The sequence below is a fragment of the Saccoglossus kowalevskii genome, chromosome 1 (genome assembly GCF_978046115.1).
Source record: "Saccoglossus kowalevskii chromosome 1, keSacKowa6.1, whole genome shotgun sequence".
Lineage (NCBI taxonomy): Eukaryota > Metazoa > Hemichordata > Enteropneusta > Harrimaniidae > Saccoglossus > Saccoglossus kowalevskii.
The window spans coordinates 9,151,372-9,173,987 of NC_140641.1; the positions used below are offsets into that span (position 1 = coordinate 9,151,372).

Genomic DNA, 22,616 nt, shown 5'->3' on the forward strand with positions numbered 1-22,616 from the left:
CCATGATTGGTGTTGGATTGCCCATGATTGGTGTTGGATTGCCCATGATTGGTGTTGAATTGAACCCCCTGATTGGTGTTGAATTGAACCAGAGGCTAATCCATTGCCTATCAGGGGCCTATCAGGGGCCCAACTACTTAAATCAGGGGCCAATTCAATACCAATCCAATGGGACCAATGCAGACCAGGGGCCTATCAAGGGCCAATCCAATGCAGACCAGAAACCAATTTAATGCCTATCAGGGGCCGATCTACTTAAATCAGGGGCCAATTCAATACCAATCCAATGGGACCAATGCAGACCAGGGGCCAATCCATTGCCTATCAGGGGCCAAACTACTCAAATCAGGGGCCAATCCAATGCCTGTCAGGGGCCAATCCAATGCCTGTCAGGGGCCAATCCAATGCTTGTAAGGAGCCAATCCAATGCCTATCAGGGGCCAAACTACTCAAATCAGGGGCCAATCCGATGCCTGTCAGGGGCCAAACTACTCAAATCAGGGGCCAATCCAATGCCTGTCAGGGGCCATTCCATTGCCTATCAAGGGCCAATCCAATGCCTATCAGAGGCCAATCCAATGCCTATCAAGGGCCAATTCAATGCCTGTCAAGGGACAATCCATTGCCTATCAAGGGCCAATCCAATGCAGACCAGGGGCCAATCCAATGCAGACCAGGGGCCAATCCATTGCCTATCAAGGGCCAATCCAATGCAGACCAGGGGCCAATCCATTGCCTATCAAGGGCCAATCCATTGCCTATCAAGGGCCAATCCATTGCATATCAAGGGCCAATCCAATGCATATCAGGGGCCAATCCATTGCCTATCAGGGGCCAATCCATTGCCTATCAAGGGCCAATCCAATGCAGACCAGGGGCCAATCCATTGCCTATCAAGGGCCAATCCAATGCCTGTCAGGGGCCAATCCATTGCCTATCAAGGGCCAATCCAATGCATATCAGGGGCCAATCCAATGCAGACCAGGGGCCAATCCATTGCCTATCAAGGGCCAATCCATTGCCTATCAAGGGCCAATCCATTGCCTATCAAGGGCCAATCCATTGCCTATCAAGGGCCAATCCAATGCATATCAAGGGCCAATCCATTGCCTATCAGGGGCCAATCCATTGCCTATCAAGGGCCAATCCAATGCAGACCAGGGGCCAATCCATTGCCTATCAAGGGCCAATCCATTGCCTATCAAGGGCCAATCCATTGCCTATCAAGGGCCAATCCATTGCCTATCAAGGGCCAATCCATTGCCTATCAGGGGCCAATCCATTGCCTATCAGGGGCCAATCCATTGCCTATCAAGGGCCAATCCAATGCAGACCAGGGGCCAATCCGATGCCTGTCAGGGGCCAATCCGATGCCTGTCAGGGGCCAATTCATTGCCTATCAAGGGCCAATCCAATGCCTGTCAGGGGCCAATCCATTGCCTATCAAGGGCCAATCCATTGCCTGTCAGGGGCCAATCCATTGCCTGTCAGGGGCCAATCCAATGCTTGTCAGGGGCCAATCCATTGCCTATCAAGGGCCAATCCATTGCCTATCAAGGGCCAATCCATTGCCTATCAAGGGCCAATCCATTGCCTGTCAGGGGCCAATCCAATGCTTGTCAGGGGCCAATCCAATGCTTGTCAGGGGCCAATCCAATGCCTGTCAGGGGCCAATCCATTGCCAATCAAGGGCCAATCCATTGCCTGTCAGGGGCCAATCCGATGCCTGTCAGGGGCCAATCCAATGCTTGTCAGGGGCCAATCCAATGCCTATCAAGGGACAATCCAATGCCTGTCAGGGGCCAATCCGATTCCTGCCAGGGGCCAATCCGATGCCTGTCAGGGGCCAATCCGATGCCTGTCAGGGGCCAATTCAATGCCTGTCAGGGGCCAATCCATTGCCTATCAAGGGCCAATCCAATGCCTGTCAGGGGCCAATCCAATGCCTGTCAGGGGCCAATCCATTGCCTATCAAGGGCCAATCCAATGCCTATCAGGGGCCAATCCAATGCCTATCAAGGGCCAATCCAATGCCTGTCAGGGGCCAATCCAATGCCTATCAAGGGCCAATCCAATGCCTATCAAGGGCCAATTCAATGCCTGTCAGGGGCCAATCCAATGCCTATCAAGGGCCAATCCAATGCCTATCAGGGGCCAATCCATTGCCTATCAAGGGCCAATTCAATGCCTATCAGGGGCCAAACTACTCAAATCAGGGGCCAATTCAATGCCAATCAGGGGCCAAACTACTCAAATCAGGGGCCAATTAAATGCCAATCAGGGGCTAATCCAATGCAGACCAGGGGCCAATCCATTGCCTATCAAGGGCCAATCCAATGCCTATCAGGGGCCAATCTAATGCAGATCTGGGGCCAATCCAGTGCCAATCAGGAGCCAATCTATTCAAATCAGAGATCAATTTAATGCCAATCACGGGCCAATCTACTCAAATCACAGGCCAATGCAATGGTCATCAGAAGCCAATCTACTCAAATCAGAGTCCAATCCAATACTGATCAGGGAATCTTTTCTGTGAAAAGCTATCATGCTTCACGAATAATTTGTTATCCAGCTTTGGTTGCAAGTAATATTTTATCAATACAGTAAGAGTGACTACATGGTTATTAATGCACCAGATTAGTCAAGTTGACATCTTCATTGCTAAGTGTGTTATGAAAAGCATGAACTATGATGAGATGGCCATGCATCAACTCTAAACTAGAATAAAAGTTAAAGATAAGACATAAATGCAAGAAAATAAAAATTACCAAATTTCCAAGATTAAAGTAGCAATCAGGATATTTTCTTCTGTGTTTTAAGGCATTATAATAACTTTTCTCAGATAATTCATATTTCTTGAGAGTAGCTTGTACAATCCCTAAATTCATCCAAGCTGCAGCAAATTCAGCTCTGTAACAGAATATAATCATCATCAATTCCTGATTCTCCAATTAATGACGATGTAATTCTGTTTGCGCATACCTAACCTCCCTAGCAACGGGTGAGGGTATGACAGAAATATAAAAAAAACAGACATGCAACCCCGGAAGTATTGGTACGTACAAGATGGGCAGCTAGAAGGACTATGTAATACAGCTGAGAAACCATTGAAAATGATTTTTCACTGAGTAAATAGGACAAAAATCTGCAAAAAATATGAAAATGTTAAATGTCATGTTCGTTATTTTGCTTAGGCAGAATAGTGTGCACATTTTTAGAGGCTGGTGCGAGTTAGTTGACAGATGATGGCAGTTTTATACTTATATTTGCGAATATCCCTTTTTTTTATGAACTACCTAATATCATAATATATGCATACTTTTGTGTAATAATTGATGGGTTGAGTTCTCATCCTTACCTGATTTCAACTGCTTTATTAAGGAGGATTTCAGCTTCCAGTAATTCACCATGGTCTTTTAAAATATTGGCAAGATTATTCATTGCTTGATCATACTCGGGATATAACCTGACAATCAAATATATAATACATTGCAGAGTATCATATTCTGTAAATCATAACGGAAATTATGGATGCCATTTATGGTTCACCTGATGTATTCCTATCAATGTCATGCTTGAGTTGTGCAGTCTCTGTGAATGGTCAAGCCCATTTATAGGATAGCATGAGTTGGTAATATACATCTTCAATCTGATAAACACTGGCTAAATAAACTAAGCCAGTAGTGATACATTATAATCTACTACCATAGCACTGCACTGCATGAACTCAGATTGGAAGTACTGCTAAATTATGCACAATTTATTTTCAAGACTAGGTTACCATAAGGTTTAAGTTACTGATCCCCACAAATATATCATTATAGACAGTAATTGGATTATACATTCAAGCTTAAGTTTTATAATGAACTTGTTCATTCTTAGTTGTTGACATCATTGTTGTCTTTAAAAGCTTCAAAAATGTGTAAAATATTAAAACTGCACTTTTCATATAAACTATGAAGCAGAACAAAATTGTTATTTTTTTTTATTTGTTGTTACTGGATCAACAGAGCCTACTAATTCAAATCTAGAATTCCTAGTTCTTTAAAAGGCTTCTGAGAAAATGAAGTCACTTATATGGTGGATATTCACTACTCATTGAGATGAAAATGTCTGCATTCAATAATATGCACTTAGCAATAGTACTGGGGACAGACGGTTGTTAAATCCCGATCTGATATACCATACCATTCTCCTAAAACATGGTCTGGAAATATATATATATACAGCTGAGTGAACAGTCACCTTTGGGAATCCAGCCCTTCCCTTTTGCAAGACAAAAATGCTAACCACTAACTACTGTTTTATCTTGTTATTCATATCGGTATGTACACTCCAAGACTCCAACTCAAGCATTTTGAATCACTATCATAACCATTTGTATTCATTCTCAAAAAAATACATATACTTGTACTGCATACTGAATAGAATGTCTTACTTTATAGCTGTCCTGTATTCCACTATGGCCTCATCCAACTCTCCACTGTCAGCAATATTCTTTGCTATGTTATAATGTACCTATAATATAGTTACATATCAGTATGGTATTGCTAGGTAGATTACAGCCCCAAAGTTATATCACTTTAGTAAAACGAGGTAAACCTAAATAGCATAGGCTTATATCAGTCTTACCTTAGCATTGAGGGGGCACACCTTAGCACCAGAACGGTAAAGTAATCGTTCATTTGTCCATTCATGACTTCTTTGTACACTTCTCCACATGTTAGCCAACATTAAAATGAACACGAATATCATAATTATCTGTAAGACATGAACATTTTCAAAATGTAATATTATTCCCTTTAGAATATGGCAATACAGGGCAAATTAAGGCACCATAACTAACATGTACTGCGATTGGGACAGTTTCCTAATTTACTAAATATGGTACTATAACAACCTATACATCATCTGAAAGCTTAGATATAGAAGAACAAGGTAAGCCATATGAAGCACCGATATTTGTCAGAAGTGGTTCAAATGGATTGAGGACATGAACCAATATGATCAAAAGTGGTTTAGAAGGATTAACCTGAAATCTCAGTAGGTTTGAATGTCAAGAAAACAGATATTATGATTAAAGTAGATTTAGTTCAGGAAAAAAAGCAACAAACATAAACCATCACAGAATAGTCATGGTAATACTGCTTGTAGAATAGAGTAGATAATGTAACATTTCTTTTTTGGTTAACAAGTTAATAAAGTTGTATGTGCTTACCTTTTTCATCTTAGTATGATATCTGCATAGTTTACACAAACCCAACACAGTCAGTATACAGTAACCTACACTAGGCAAATATAGCTGTCTTTCAGCTATAACAAAACCAACTTGAAAAAAAAGATTTGTAGCTGGCAGGAATGGGATGATTAATAAGGAGAGTCCCATAATAAGTATTCTGAAATTCAAAGAATAATAATTTGAGCTCACACACATACTGTGGAATACTTTATTTTCGCTGGAATTAATTTTCACTGAAAAGGCTTTTTGGGCGTTTTGCTTGGAATTTATTTTCACTGATTTTTGATGAGTTTAATGTAAAATATAGGAAAAAAAGTATATTTGCTGGATTTTATTTTCACGGAATCATGCCTTCAGCGAAAATAGCGAAAATAAATTCCAAGCGAAAATAAAGTATTCTACAGTAAATTTGTTTATATATTGAATTGTTCATCCAACATTTCCAGAAGTTGTGAAGTAATAGTAAAAGCATACAGACAAAATAAATAAAACATTTTACACACGAATTTTACATATAGATTTATGCATGTCTCACTGTACAGTGACAGGTGTATCACGTTCCAGGGCTACAGAATTATAGCTGATAAGCACCATTTGCATTAAGTTAGAGCGTGCCGTAATTTTGCGGTATTTCACAGGATATTTTCATCCTACCATATAGGGAAATGCAAATTCCAAATATGGAATGATTATGCACGTAACATGGCTGTCATCAGGGTTTGACTGGACTCCACATAAAGAAGTGCATATTTTCGTAATAACCTCATATTATGTTGTGTAAGTACCGTAGGTTCATTGTGTTTGAAAGAATAATGTTGACAGTGGAGTGCTGTATGCAACTGGTCTCATCATCTTTGCCAGCCAAGGTTCATTTGTTAGATCTCACCATCACTGATACCTTGGCAGAAATCCCACAATAAACTTGTATTCACTGTTGAAGAAATCAAACAACGACGCATCCTCTGGTGTGTTGTGTATGACATGGCTCCATGGGAAATCGAAAGCTATGATGTGATACAAACCGACACTATCTAGTGGTTCAAATTTGAAATTGATTTGAGTTGATTTTACAGGAGCGCTGATTGGTGATGCATCCAGCACATCTCTATGCCCAATCAAATCATTCAATTGAGGTTAATTACAGCATTTCTTAACACAATCACACACAGGTTCATAGAGACAGCTAATGATGTTAGCCTGTGCGAATTCTTCAATGTGGTCCAAGAGAAAAATCTGTTTCTCACCTAATACAATAGTTGTAATCCTGCTGGTGACAGAACAACTATGGCTTGACTATCATCAAATTAAACTCACCTTTTTTCATGGCATGGTTTTGTGATTAGTGCTAATGTCAGCAAACATCCTAATATCGTCCAAAATGCGAATACGGCTAATATCCTTAGATCAGTAATGCTTTCTATAAGTGGTATACATCCCATGGCCCAATCAAAACATAACCACCATGGATTGACTAATAACCAACAATTTAATGCGTAGATATAATTATAATTGATTATCTGCAAAATGAATAAGAATTTTAGAGTCACTTCATATCATGCTGTATGTATGTGTGATATGCCCACTATAGTACATGTATGTCCTGGGTATACGAGTCAATGCCAATACCTTAATGGCTGAGGGTATTTATGTTAAAAACTCAATTAATCAATTTGTAGTTATTCTGGTATCATACTTTGATGGTGATGAAACAAGTTATCTGCTTGTCTCTTGTCTTTAAATTGAAATGTCACATTTTTGACAGGTATGCAAAGTGTCTCTCGCTATAAGGTATAATACAAGTTGCTGTTTAATTATTAATTGGCGTAAGGTAATTTGGTAGAAGGAAAAACAAGTTTTATCATGCATTTTGTAAACAAAAATCTGTGAATTAAAAACAAAACAAAACACAATTCGCTCACCACCCCTCGACTTTCTCTCGACAAATCTGTGCAGTAGGTATTTTAGTTGTTAGTCTATCTAGGTCCTGAAATCACTGTTTCAAAAGACACATGTGATACAAAGGTGTCATTGCATACTATAAATTCCAGATATTTAAACTTGATTATTGATTTCAAAATAACAGCTACTCTTAAGTGAATAGAAAGGCTATTAAAGTATGAGAAATGATGAAGAACAGACGTAGGTTGTCTATGGAGAAGTCAAACTTACCCTTGTAACCACACTGTCAGCAAATGAAGCTGGATTGTCTACAGGTTGAAATGATGGAGCACCAGATCCCATTATATACCACCGATATGCCAACATGATGATAGCAGAGATGCACAATATAAACTGTCTCTTTAGTAAAACACTTAACCATGGTGTTTTACTTTCACTGGTCTCTTTATGTTTTAATAAGGTTCTGATCAATGACATGGGATCCACTTTGTTTATAACAATGATGTCATATGCACTGCAAATACCCTGAAATATGATCAATGGATTAATTTGACTGTTGGAGGAAAGGTTAGTACATGTATGCATAGTCAAATGTTATTATAAGCCACATTTGTTATCACATAAAACAAGGTATTTTTTATGGTTATCCTTCCTACAATGTTCTTGTCATATCACAACCATGGTAGTGGATATGGTTATTACCATGGTAATTACAATTGTTATCAACTGGTTACAAATCTTGCAGAGTTCCAAGTATTAAAGAAATTAAGCTGGTTGTTATCAAGAAGGAGTCAAAAATAGAATTATTTATGGACACTGAAAAGACAGCCGGACGGTGCAAAATTAACAATATGAACAGTTCCACTAAAAAGGGGAAGCTAAAATTGGATACTAACAATTGCTGTTATTCCAAGCTCTTTAAATAACATGGCAGTTGCACAACACACGACACTTGATAAAACCAATACCACAGAAGAATATGACTTATTCTTAGCTGCATCTAGAATAAAAATACAGTGTTATAGTACTGTTACAGCACAACACTTTATCATCATTACTGATTACATCACACTTCATAAACAGTATTGATTACATCACAATACTTTATCATCATTACTGATTACATCACACTTCATAAACATTATTGATTACATCACAATACTTATCATCATTACTGATTACATCACACTTCATAAACAGTATTAATTACATCACAATACTTATCATCATTACCGATTACATCACACTTCATAAACAGTATTGATTACATCACAATACTTATCAACATTACCGATTACATCACACTTCATAAACATTATTGATTACATCACAATACTTTATCAACATTATTGATTACATCACACTTCATAAACAGTATTGATTACATCACAATACTTATCATTACTAATTACATCACACTTCATAAACAGTATTGATTAGATCACAATACTTATCAACATTACTGATTACATCACACTTCATAAACAGTATTGATTAGATCATAATACTTATCAATATTACTGATTACATCACACTTCATAAACAGTATTGATTGCATCACAATACTTTATCAACATTATTGATTACAACACAATACTTTATCAACATTATTTATTACATCACAATACTTTATCAACATTGACTATAACAATACTTTATCAACATTGATTACATCACAATACTTTATCAACATTGACTATAACACAATACTTTATCAACATTGATTACATCAAAATACTTTATCAACATTGACTATAACAATACTTTATCAACATTGATTACATCACAATACTTTATCAACATTGACTATAACACAATACTTTATCAACATTGATTACATCAAAATACTTTATCAACATTGATTACATCACAATACTTTATCAACATTGATTACATCACAATACTTTATCAACATTGACTATAACAATACTTTATCAACATTGATTACATCACAATACTTTATCAACATTGACTATAACAATACTTTATCAACATTGATTACATCATAATACTTTATCAACATTGACTATAACACAATACTTTATCAACATTGATTACATCAAAATACTTTATCAACATTGATTACATCACAATACTTTATCAACATTGACTATAACAATACTTTATCAACATTGATTACATCACAATACTTTATCAACATTGACTATAACACAATACTTTATCAACATTGATTACATCACAATACTTTATCAACATTGACTATAACACAATACTTTATCAACATTGATTACATCATAATACTTTATCAACATTGACTATAACACAATACTTTATCAACATTGATTACATCACAATACTTTATCAACATTGATTACATTACAACACTTCATAAACATTATTTATTACATCACAATACTTTATCAACATTGACTATAACACAATACTTTATCAACATTGATTACATCACAATACTTTATCAACATTGATTACATTACAACACTTCATCAACATTATTCACTACATCATAACACTTCATCAACATTATTCACCACATCATAACACTTCATCCACAATATTGATTGATTGATATACATTTCATACAATTCTTATGTGATTTACTATACCTGCATAACAAGCTCTGATATATAACATGAAAGAGAAGAAGAAAAACAAGGCACATAATAAATCAGCACGTCCAACAACCCCAGCTACCTATATAAAAAAGACACAAAATACAGTCAGTCACAAACAATCAACCTTTAATGTTTTTATAATTTCCATCCGTACTGATGAAGACCTCATTTTTGTAATTTATGTAGTCACAGCATGTTCACCCCTTATTTCTAGCTGACCAGCTTACAGGAGTGGCCACAGCATGACCACCCCTGATTTCTAGCTGACCAGCTTATAGGAGTGGTCACAGCATGGCTACCTCTGATTTCTAGCTGACTAGCTTATAGGAGTGGCAACAGGATGCCTATCACTGATTTCTAGCTGACCTGCTTATAGGAGTGGTCACAACATGGCTGTCACCGATTTCTAGCTGACCAGCTTATGGGAGTGCTCAGAGCATGGCCACCACTGATTTCTAGATGACCAGCTTATAAGAGTGGTCATAGCATGCCTATCACTGAGTTCTAGCTGACCAGCTTATAGGAGTGGTCACAACATGGCTGTCACTGATTACTAGCTGACCAACTCATAGAACTGGTCACAGCATGTCTATCACTGATTTCTAGCTTAGCAGCTTATAGGAGTGGTCACAACATGGCTGTCACTGATTTCTAGCTGACCAACTTATAGAACTGGTCACAGCATGCCAATCACTGATTTCTAGCTGACCAGCTTATAGGAGTGCTCATAGCATGGGCCTCTACTGATTCCTAGCTGACCAGCTTATAGGAGTGGTCAAAGCATGGCCTCTACTGATTTCTAGCTGACCAGCTTATAGGAGTGGTCATAGCATGGCTACCACTGATTTCTAGCTGACCAGCTTATATGAGTGCTCATAGCATGGCCACTACTGATTTCTAGCTGACCAGCTTATAGGAGTGGTCAAAGCATGGCTACCACTGATTTCTAGCTGACCAGCTTATAGGAGTGGTCATAGCATGGCCACTACTGATTTCTAGCTGACCAGCTTATAGGAGTGCTCATAGCATGGCCTCTACTGATTTCTAGCTGGCCAGCTTATAGGAGTGGTCAAAGCATGGCTACCACTGATTTCTAGCTGACCAGCTTATAGGAGTGGTCATAGCATGGCCACTACTGATTTCTAGCTGACCAGCTTATAGGAGTGCTCATAGCATGGCCTCTACTGATTTCTAGCTGGCCAGCTTATAGGAGTGGTCATAACATGGCCTCTACTGATTTTTAGCTGACCAGCTTATAGGAGTGGTCATAGCATGGCTACCACTGATTTCTAGCTGACCAGCTTATATAAGTGGTCATAGCATGGCCACTACTGATTTCTAGCTGACCAGCTTATAGGAGTGGTCAAAGCATGGCCTCTACTGATTTCTATCTGACCAGCTTATAGGAGTGGTCATAGCATGGCTACCACTGATTTCTAGCTGAGCAGCTTATAGAAGTGGTTATAGCATGGCCACTACTGATTTCTAGCTGACCAGCTTATAGGAGTGGTCACAGCATGTCTATCACTGATTTCTAGCTGACCAGCTTATAGGAGTGGTCACAACATGGCTGTCACTGATTTCTAGCTGACCAACTTACAGAACTGGTCACAGCATGCCAATCACTGATTTCTAGCTGACCAGCTTATAGGAGTGCTCATAGCATGGGCCTCTACTGATTCCTAGCTGACCAGCTTATAGGAGTGGTCAAAGCATGGCCTCTACTGATTTCTAGCTGACCAGCTTATAGGAGTGGTCACAGCATGGCTACCTCTGATTTCTAGCTGACTAGCTTATAGGAGTGGCAACAGGATGCCTATCACTGATTTCTAGCTGACCTGCTTATAGGAGTGGTCACAACATGGCTGTCACCGATTTCTAGCTGACCAGCTTATGGGAGTGCTCAGAGCATGGCCACCACTGATTTCTAGATGACCAGCTTATAAGAGTGGTCATAGCATGCCTATCACTGAGTTCTAGCTGACCAGCTTATAGGAGTGGTCACAACATGGCTGTCACTGATTACTAGCTGACCAACTCATAGAACTGGTCACAGCATGTCTATCACTGATTTCTAGCTTAGCAGCTTATAGGAGTGGTCACAACATGGCTGTCACTGATTTCTAGCTGACCAACTTATAGAACTGGTCACAGCATGCCAATCACTGATTTCTAGCTGACCAGCTTATAGGAGTGCTCATAGCATGGGCCTCTACTGATTCCTAGCTGACCAGCTTATAGGAGTGGTCAAAGCATGGCCTCTACTGATTTCTAGCTGACCAGCTTATAGGAGTGGTCATAGCATGGCTACCACTGATTTCTAGCTGACCAGCTTATATGAGTGCTCATAGCATGGCCACTACTGATTTCTAGCTGACCAGCTTATAGGAGTGGTCAAAGCATGGCTACCACTGATTTCTAGCTGACCAGCTTATAGGAGTGGTCATAGCATGGCCACTACTGATTTCTAGCTGACCAGCTTATAGGAGTGCTCATAGCATGGCCTCTACTGATTTCTAGCTGGCCAGCTTATAGGAGTGGTCAAAGCATGGCTACCACTGATTTCTAGCTGACCAGCTTATAGGAGTGGTCATAGCATGGCCACTACTGATTTCTAGCTGACCAGCTTATAGGAGTGCTCATAGCATGGCCTCTACTGATTTCTAGCTGGCCAGCTTATAGGAGTGGTCATAACATGGCCTCTACTGATTTTTAGCTGACCAGCTTATAGGAGTGGTCATAGCATGGCTACCACTGATTTCTAGCTGACCAGCTTATATAAGTGGTCATAGCATGGCCACTACTGATTTCTAGCTGACCAGCTTATAGGAGTGGTCAAAGCATGGCCTCTACTGATTTCTATCTGACCAGCTTATAGGAGTGGTCATAGCATGGCTACCACTGATTTCTAGCTGAGCAGCTTATAGAAGTGGTTATAGCATGGCCACTACTGATTTCTAGCTGACCAGATTATAGGAGTGGTCACAGCATGTCTATCACTGATTTCTAGCTGACCAGCTTATAGGAGTGGTCACAACATGGCTGTCACTGATTTCTAGCTGACCAACTTACAGAACTGGTCACAGCATGCCAATCACTGATTTCTAGCTGACCAGCTTATAGGAGTGCTCATAGCATGGGCCTCTACTGATTCCTAGCTGACCAGCTTATAGGAGTGGTCAAAGCATGGCCTCTACTGATTTCTAGCTGACCAGCTTATAGGAGTGGTCACAGCATGGCTACCTCTGATTTCTAGCTGACTAGCTTATAGGAGTGGCAACAGGATGCCTATCACTGATTTCTAGCTGACCTGCTTATAGGAGTGGTCACAACATGGCTGTCACCGATTTCTAGCTGACCAGCTTATGGGAGTGCTCAGAGCATGGCCACCACTGATTTCTAGATGACCAGCTTATAAGAGTGGTCATAGCATGCCTATCACTGAGTTCTAGCTGACCAGCTTATAGGAGTGGTCACAACATGGCTGTCACTGATTACTAGCTGACCAACTCATAGAACTGGTCACAGCATGTCTATCACTGATTTCTAGCTTAGCAGCTTATAGGAGTGGTCACAACATGGCTGTCACTGATTTCTAGCTGACCAACTTATAGAACTGGTCACAGCATGCCAATCACTGATTTCTAGCTGACCAGCTTATAGGAGTGCTCATAGCATGGGCCTCTACTGATTCCTAGCTGACCAGCTTATAGGAGTGGTCAAAGCATGGCCTCTACTGATTTCTAGCTGACCAGCTTATAGGAGTGGTCATAGCATGGCTACCACTGATTTCTAGCTGACCAGCTTATATGAGTGCTCATAGCATGGCCACTACTGATTTCTAGCTGACCAGCTTATAGGAGTGGTCAAAGCATGGCTACCACTGATTTCTAGCTGACCAGCTTATAGGAGTGGTCATAGCATGGCCACTACTGATTTCTAGCTGACCAGCTTATAGGAGTGCTCATAGCATGGCCTCTACTGATTTCTAGCTGGCCAGCTTATAGGAGTGGTCATAACATGGCCTCTACTGATTTTTAGCTGACCAGCTTATAGGAGTGGTCATAGCATGGCTACCACTGATTTCTAGCTGACCAGCTTATAGAAGTGGTCATAGCATGGCCACTACTGATTTCTAGCTGACCAGCTTATAGGAGTGGTCAAAGCATGGCCTCTACTGATTTCTATCTGACCAGCTTATAGGAGTGGTCATAGCATGGCTACCACTGATTTCTAGCTGAGCAGCTTATAGAAGTGGTTATAGCATGGCCACTACTGATTTCTAGCTGACCAGCTTATAGGAGTGGTCACAGCATGTCTATCACTGATTTCTAGCTGACCAGCTTATAGGAGTGGTCACAACATGGCTGTCACTGATTTCTAGCTGACCAACTTACAGAACTGGTCACAGCATGCCAATCACTGATTTCTAGCTGACCAGCTTATAGGAGTGCTCATAGCATGGGCCTCTACTGATTCCTAGCTGACCAGCTTATAGGAGTGGTCAAAGCATGGCCTCTACTGATTTCTAGCTGACCAGCTTATAGGAGTGGTCATAACATGGCTACCACTGATTTCTAGCTGACCAGCTTATAGGAGTGCTCATAGCATGGCCACTACTGATTTCTAGCTGACTAGCTTATAGGAGTGGTCAAAGCATGGCTACCACTGATTTCTAGCTGACCAACTTATAGAACTGGTCACAGCATGCCAATCACTGATTTCTAGCTGACCAGCTTATAGGAGTGCTCATAGCATGGGCCTCTACTGATTCCTAGCTGACCAGCTTATAGGAGTGGTCAAAGCATGGCCTCTACTGATTTCTAGCTGACCAGCTTATATGAGTGCTCATAGCATGGCCACTACTGATTTCTAGCTGACCAGCTTATAGGAGTGGTCAAAGCATGGCTACCACTGATTTCTAGCTGACCAGCTTATAGGAGTGGTCATAGCATGGCCACTACTGATTTCTAGCTGACCAGCTTATAGGAGTGCTCATAGCATGGCCTCTACTGATTTCTAGCTGGCCAGCTTATAGGAGTGGTCAAAGCATGGCTACCACTGATTTCTAGCTGACCAGCTTATAGGAGTGGTCATAGCATGGCCACTACTGATTTCTAGCTGACCAGCTTATAGGAGTGCTCATAGCATGGCCTCTACTGATTTCTAGCTGGCCAGCTTATAGGAGTGGTCATAACATGGCCTCTACTGATTTTTAGCTGACCAGCTTATAGGAGTGGTCATAGCATGGCTACCACTGATTTCTAGCTGACCAGCTTATAGAAGTGGTCATAGCATGGCCACTACTGATTTCTAGCTGACCAGCTTATAGGAGTGGTCAAAGCATGGCCTCTACTGATTTCTATCTGACCAGCTTATAGGAGTGGTCATAGCATGGCTACCACTGATTTCTAGCTGAGCAGCTTATAGAAGTGGTTATAGCATGGCCACTACTGATTTCTAGCTGACCAGCTTATAGGAGTGGTCACAGCATGTCTATCACTGATTTCTAGCTGACCAGCTTATAGGAGTGGTCACAACATGGCTGTCACTGATTTCTAGCTGACCAACTTACAGAACTGGTCACAGCATGCCAATCACTGATTTCTAGCTGACCAGCTTATAGGAGTGCTCATAGCATGGGCCTCTACTGATTCCTAGCTGACCAGCTTATAGGAGTGGTCAAAGCATGGCCTCTACTGATTTCTAGCTGACCAGCTTATAGGAGTGGTCATAGCATGGCTACCACTGATTTCTAGCTGACCAGCTTATAGGAGTGCTCATAGCATGGCCACTACTGATTTCTAGCTGACTAGCTTATAGGAGTGGTCAAAGCATGGCTACCACTGATTTCTAGCTGACCAGCTTATAGGAGTGGTCATAGCATGGCCACTACTGATTTCTAGCTGACCAGCTTATAGGAGTGCTCATAGCATGGCCTCTACTGATTTCTAGCTGGCCAGCTTATAGGAGTGGTCATAACATGGCCACTACTGATTTCTAGCTGACCAGCTTATAGGAGTGGTCAAAGCATGGCCTCTACTGATTTTTAGCTGACCAGCTTATAGGAGTGGTCATAGCATGGCTACCTCTGATTTCTAGCTGACCTGCTTATAGGAGTGGTCACAGCATGGCTACCACTGATTTCTAGCTGACCAGCTTATAGAAGTGGTCATAGCATGGCCACTACTGATTTCTAGCTGACCAGCTTATAGGAGTGGTCAAAGCATGGCCTCTACTGATTTCTATCTGACCAGCTTATAGGAGTGGTCATAGCATGGCTACCACTGATTTCTAGCTGAGCAGCTTATAGAAGTGGTTATAGCATGGCCACTACTGATTTCTAGCTGACCAGCTTATAGGAGTGGTCATAGCATGACCACTACTGATTTCTAGCTGACCAGCTTATAGGAGTAGTCAAAGCATGGCCACTACTGATTTCTAGCTGACCAGCTTATAGGAGTGGTCATAGCATGGCTACCTCTGATTTCTAGCTGACCAGCTTATAGGAGTGGTCATAGCATGGCCACTACTGATTTCTAGCTGACCTGCTTATAGGAGTGGTCATAGCATGGCCACTACTGATTTCTAGCTGACCTGCTTATAGGAGTGGTCATAGCATGGCCACTACTGATTTCTAGCTGACCAGCTTATAGGAGTGGTCATAGCATGGCTACCACTGATTTCTAGCTGACCAGCTTATAGGAGTGCTCATAGCATGGCCACTACTGATTTCTAGCTGACTAGCTTATAGGAGTGGTCAAAGCATGGCTACCACTGATTTCTAGCTGACCAACTTATAGAACTGGTCACAGCATGCCAATCACTGATTTCTAGCTGACCAGCTTATAGGAGTGCTCATAGCATGGGCCTCTACTGATTCCTAGCTGACCAGCTTATAGGAGTGGTCAAAGCATGGCCTCTACTGATTTCTAGCTGACCAGCTTATATGAGTGCTCATAGCATGGCCACTACTGATTTCTAGCTGACCAGCTTATAGGAGTGGTCAAAGCATGGCTACCACTGATTTCTAGCTGACCAGCTTATAGGAGTGGTCATAGCATGGCCACTACTGATTTCTAGCTGACCAGCTTATAGGAGTGCTCATAGCATGGCCTCTACTGATTTCTAGCTGGCCAGCTTATAGGAGTGGTCAAAGCATGGCTACCACTGATTTCTAGCTGACCAGCTTATAGGAGTGGTCATAGCATGGCCACTACTGATTTCTAGCTGACCAGCTTATAGGAGTGCTCATAGCATGGCCTCTACTGATTTCTAGCTGGCCAGCTTATAGGAGTGGTCATAACATGGCCTCTACTGATTTTTAGCTGACCAGCTTATAGGAGTGGTCATAGCATGGCTACCACTGATTTCTAGCTGACCAGCTTATAGAAGTGGTCATAGCATGGCCACTACTGATTTCTAGCTGACCAGCTTATAGGAGTGGTCAAAGCATGGCCTCTACTGATTTCTATCTGACCAGCTTATAGGAGTGGTCATAGCATGGCTACCACTGATTTCTAGCTGAGCAGCTTATAGAAGTGGTTATAGCATGGCCACTACTGATTTCTAGCTGACCAGCTTATAGGAGTGGTCACAGCATGTCTATCACTGATTTCTAGCTGACCAGCTTATAGGAGTGGTCACAACATGGCTGTCACTGATTTCTAGCTGACCAACTTACAGAACTGGTCACAGCATGCCAATCACTGATTTCTAGCTGACCAGCTTATAGGAGTGCTCATAGCATGGGCCTCTACTGATTCCTAGCTGACCAGCTTATAGGAGTGGTCAAAGCATGGCCTCTACTGATTTCTAGCTGACCAGCTTATAGGAGTGGTCATAGCATGGCTACCACTGATTTCTAGCTGACCAGCTTATAGGAGTGCTCATAGCATGGCCACTACTGATTTCTAGCTGACTAGCTTATAGGAGTGGTCAAAGCATGGCTACCACTGATTTCTAGCTGACCAACTTATAGAACTGGTCACAGCATGCCAATCACTGATTTCTAGCTGACCAGCTTATAGGAGTGCTCATAGCATGGGCCTCTACTGATTCCTAGCTGACCAGCTTATAGGAGTGGTCAAAGCATGGCCTCTACTGATTTCTAGCTGACCAGCTTATATGAGTGCTCATAGCATGGCCACTACTGATTTCTAGCTGACCAGCTTATAGGAGTGGTCAAAGCATGGCTACCACTGATTTCTAGCTGACCAGCTTATAGGAGTGGTCATAGCATGGCCACTACTGATTTCTAGCTGACCAGCTTATAGGAGTGCTCATAGCATGGCCTCTACTGATTTCTAGCTGGCCAGCTTATAGGAGTGGTCAAAGCATGGCTACCACTGATTTCTAGCTGACCAGCTTATAGGAGTGGTCATAGCATGGCCACTACTGATTTCTAGCTGACCAGCTTATAGGAGTGCTCATAGCATGGCCTCTACTGATTTCTAGCTGGCCAGCTTATAGGAGTGGTCATAACATGGCCTCTACTGATTTTTAGCTGACCAGCTTATAGGAGTGGTCATAGCATGGCTACCACTGATTTCTAGCTGACCAGCTTATAGAAGTGGTCATAGCATGGCCACTACTGATTTCTAGCTGACCAGCTTATAGGAGTGGTCAAAGCATGGCCTCTACTGATTTCTATCTGACCAGCTTATAGGAGTGGTCATAGCATGGCTACCACTGATTTCTAGCTGAGCAGCTTATAGAAGTGGTTATAGCATGGCCACTACTGATTTCTAGCTGACCAGCTTATAGGAGTGGTCACAGCATGTCTATCACTGATTTCTAGCTGACCAGCTTATAGGAGTGGTCACAACATGGCTGTCACTGATTTCTAGCTGACCAACTTACAGAACTGGTCACAGCATGCCAATCACTGATTTCTAGCTGACCAGCTTATAGGAGTGCTCATAGCATGGGCCTCTACTGATTCCTAGCTGACCAGCTTATAGGAGTGGTCAAAGCATGGCCTCTACTGATTTCTAGCTGACCAGCTTATAGGAGTGGTCATAGCATGGCTACCACTGATTTCTAGCTGACCAGCTTATAGGAGTGCTCATAGCATGGCCACTACTGATTTCTAGCTGACTAGCTTATAGGAGTGGTCAAAGCATGGCTACCACTGATTTCTAGCTGACCAGCTTATAGGAGTGGTCATAGCATGGCCACTACTGATTTCTAGCTGACCAGCTTATAGGAGTGGTCAAAGCATGGCCTCTACTGATTTTTAGCTGACCAGCTTATAGGAGTGGTCATAGCATGGCTACCTCTGATTTCTAGCTGACCTGCTTATAGGAGTGGTCACAGCATGGCTACCACTGATTTCTAGCTGACCAGCTTATAGAAGTGGTCATAGCATGGCCACTACTGATTTCTAGCTGACCAGCTTATAGGAGTGGTCAAAGCATGGCCTCTACTGATTTCTATCTGACCAGCTTATAGGAGTGGTCATAGCATGGCTACCACTGATTTCTAGCTGAGCAGCTTATAGAAGTGGTTATAGCATGGCCACTACTGATTTCTAGCTGACCAGCTTATAGGAGTGGTCATAGCATGACCACTACTGATTTCTAGCTGACCAGCTTATAGGAGTAGTCAAAGCATGGCCACTACTGATTTCTAGCTGACCAGCTTATAGGAGTGGTCATAGCATGGCTACCTCTGATTTCTAGCTGACCAGCTTATAGGAGTGGTCATAGCATGGCCACTACTGATTTCTAGCTGACCTGCTTATAGGAGTGGTCATAGCATGGCCACTACTGATTTCTAGCTGACCAGCTTATAGGAGTGGTCAAAGCATGGCCTCTACTGATTTCTATCTGACCAGCTTATAGGAGTGGTCATAGCATGGCTACCACTGATTTCTAGCTGAGCAGCTTATAGAAGTGGTTATAGCATGGCCACTACTGATTTCTAGCTGACCAGCTTATAGGAGTGGTCACAGCATGTCTATCACTGATTTCTAGCTGACCAGCTTATAGGAGTGGTCACAACATGGCTGTCACTGATTTCTAGCTGACCAACTTACAGAACTGGTCACAGCATGCCAATCACTGATTTCTAGCTGACCAGCTTATAGGAGTGCTCATAGCATGGGCCTCTACTGATTCCTAGCTGACCAGCTTATAGGAGTGGTCAAAGCATGGCCTCTACTGATTTCTAGCTGACCAGCTTATAGGAGTGGTCATAGCATGGCTACCACTGATTTCTAGCTGACCAGCTTATAGGAGTGCTCATAGCATGGCCACTACTGATTTCTAGCTGACTAGCTTATAGGAGTGGTCAAAGCATGGCTACCACTGATTTCTAGCTGACCAACTTATAGAACTGGTCACAGCATGCCAATCACTGATTTCTAGCTGACCAGCTTATAGGAGTGCTCATAGCATGGGCCTCTACTGATTCCTAGCTGACCAGCTTATAGGAGTGGTCAAAGCATGGCCTCTACTGATTTCTAGCTGACCAGCTTATATGAGTGCTCATAGCATGGCCACTACTGATTTCTAGCTGACCAGCTTATAGGAGTGGTCAAAGCATGGCTACCACTGATTTCTAGCTGACCAGCTTATAGGAGTGGTCATAGCATGGCCACTACTGATTTCTAGCTGACCAGCTTATAGGAGTGCTCATAGCATGGCCTCTACTGATTTCTAGCTGGCCAGCTTATAGGAGTGGTCAAAGCATGGCTACCACTGATTTCTAGCTGACCAGCTTATAGGAGTGGTCATAGCATGGCCACTACTGATTTCTAGCTGACCAGCTTATAGGAGTGCTCATAGCATGGCCTCTACTGATTTCTAGCTGGCCAGCTTATAGGAGTGGTCATAACATGGCCTCTACTGATTTTTAGCTGACCAGCTTATAGGAGTGGTCATAGCATGGCTACCACTGATTTCTAGCTGACCAGCTTATAGAAGTGGTCATAGCATGGCCACTACTGATTTCTAGCTGACCAGCTTATAGGAGTGGTCAAAGCATGGCCTCTACTGATTTCTATCTGACCAGCTTATAGGAGTGGTCATAGCATGGCTACCACTGATTTCTAGCTGAGCAGCTTATAGAAGTGGTTATAGCATGGCCACTACTGATTTCTAGCTGACCAGCTTATAGGAGTGGTCACAGCATGTCTATCACTGATTTCTAGCTGACCAGCTTATAGGAGTGGTCACAACATGGCTGTCACTGATTTCTAGCTGACCAACTTACAGAACTGGTCACAGCATGCCAATCACTGATTTCTAGCTGACCAGCTTATAGGAGTGCTCATAGCATGGGCCTCTACTGATTCCTAGCTGACCAGCTTATAGGAGTGGTCAAAGCATGGCCTCTACTGATTTCTAGCTGACCAGCTTATAGGAGTGGTCATAGCATGGCTACCACTGATTTCTAGCTGACCAGCTTATAGGAGTGCTCATAGCATGGCCACTACTGATTTCTAGCTGACTAGCTTATAGGAGTGGTCAAAGCATGGCTACCACTGATTTCTAGCTGACCAGCTTATAGGAGTGGTCATAGCATGGCCACTACTGATTTCTAGCTGACCAGCTTATAGGAGTGCTCATAGCATGGCCTCTACTGATTTCTAGCTGGCCAGCTTATAGGAGTGGTCATAACATGGCCTCTACTGATTTTTAGCTGACCAGCTTATAGGAGTGGTCATAGCATGGCTACCACTGATTTCTAGCTGACCAGCTTATAGAAGTGGTCATAGCATGGCCACTACTGATTTCTAGCTGACCAGCTTATAGGAGTGGTCAAAGCATGGCCTCTACTGATTTCTATCTGACCAGCTTATAGGAGTGGTCATAGCATGGCTACCACTGATTTCTAGCTGAGCAGCTTATAGAAGTGGTTATAGCATGGCCACTACTGATTTCTGGCTGACCAGCTTATAGGAGTGGTCATAGCATGACCACTACTGATTTCTAGCTGACCAGCTTATAGGAGTAGTCAAAGCATGGCCACTACTGATTTCTAGCTGACCAGCTTATAGGAGTGGTCATAGCATGGCTACCTCTGATTTCTAGCTGACCAGCTTATAGGAGTGGTCATAGCATGGCCACTACTGATTTCTAGCTGACCTGCTTATAGGAGTAGTCAAAGCATGGCTACCTCTGATTTTTAGCTGACCAGCTTATAGGAGTGGTCAAAGCATGGCTACCTTTGATTTCTAGCTGACCAGCTTATAGGAGTGGTCATAACATGGCCACTACTGATTTCTAGCTGACCAGCTGATAGGAGTAGTCATAGCATGGATTTCTGATTGTCTTCAACTATCTTTGAAATTTTGCCCAACTATGTTTGCTTATTTCATGTGTTTTTTTTTCGTTGGTGTTCAAGCAGCCTCTTGGCTGAGATAGCACCATCGTTATCAAAGCACATTTCAATTAGAGAATTGAAGTTATCATCACAAAATGAACAAATCTGAGAGAGGTCCATCTGAGGTAACTGTACATGTATGTATAATATCAAAGCTATTGGAATTGCAGTTTTCCACAAAAGTCGAAAATCACTCATATGATAAGCTTCGCTTATCAAAGTAAACATCAGAGCTAAAAAGAGGAGAAGAGAACTGAATTTTGATTATTTGAATACACTCACACTTTCAGTATGTATAGGATGTACGGCAAAAAAGATGGCAGCAAGCAGACTGGCTCTGGGGGCAGCAAATATTTTGCTTCCATTGTCATCAGTATGATATCCACCAAAAATAGCAGAAAATATATGCAGAAATAAAATACAGACCAAGGAATGTAAAACAACATTGGTAGCATGGAATATCATGGGTTCTAAGCCACCCATTAGCCAGTAGTTTAACCTGAGAAAAGAAACAGAGAAAGACATTTAACAAATTTACATTATTCAGTGTTCTG

General features: G+C 42.0%; 1 protein-coding gene across 2 annotated transcripts in view; it reads right to left on the minus strand.

Annotated features, from left to right (window-relative positions):
- The window catches only part of LOC100376479 (protein O-mannosyl-transferase TMTC4-like), a 36,969-nt gene that overhangs the window by 9,820 nt on the left and 4,533 nt on the right, over positions 1-22,616 (minus strand). For both annotated transcript variants that reach the window (XM_085498666.1, XM_085498667.1), the window contains exons 2-11: positions 22,345-22,561; positions 9,724-9,811; positions 8,035-8,138; positions 7,409-7,663; positions 6,554-6,756; positions 5,219-5,396; positions 4,633-4,761; positions 4,439-4,518; positions 3,359-3,466; positions 2,769-2,910 (exon numbers count right to left, since the gene is read on the minus strand). In XM_085498666.1, coding sequence (XP_085354792.1) covers positions 2,769-2,910; positions 3,359-3,466; positions 4,439-4,518; positions 4,633-4,761; positions 5,219-5,396; positions 6,554-6,756; positions 7,409-7,663; positions 8,035-8,138; positions 9,724-9,811; positions 22,345-22,561 — 1,504 coding nt within the window. The remainder of the gene's footprint in view (positions 1-2,768; positions 2,911-3,358; positions 3,467-4,438; positions 4,519-4,632; positions 4,762-5,218; positions 5,397-6,553; positions 6,757-7,408; positions 7,664-8,034; positions 8,139-9,723; positions 9,812-22,344; positions 22,562-22,616) is intronic.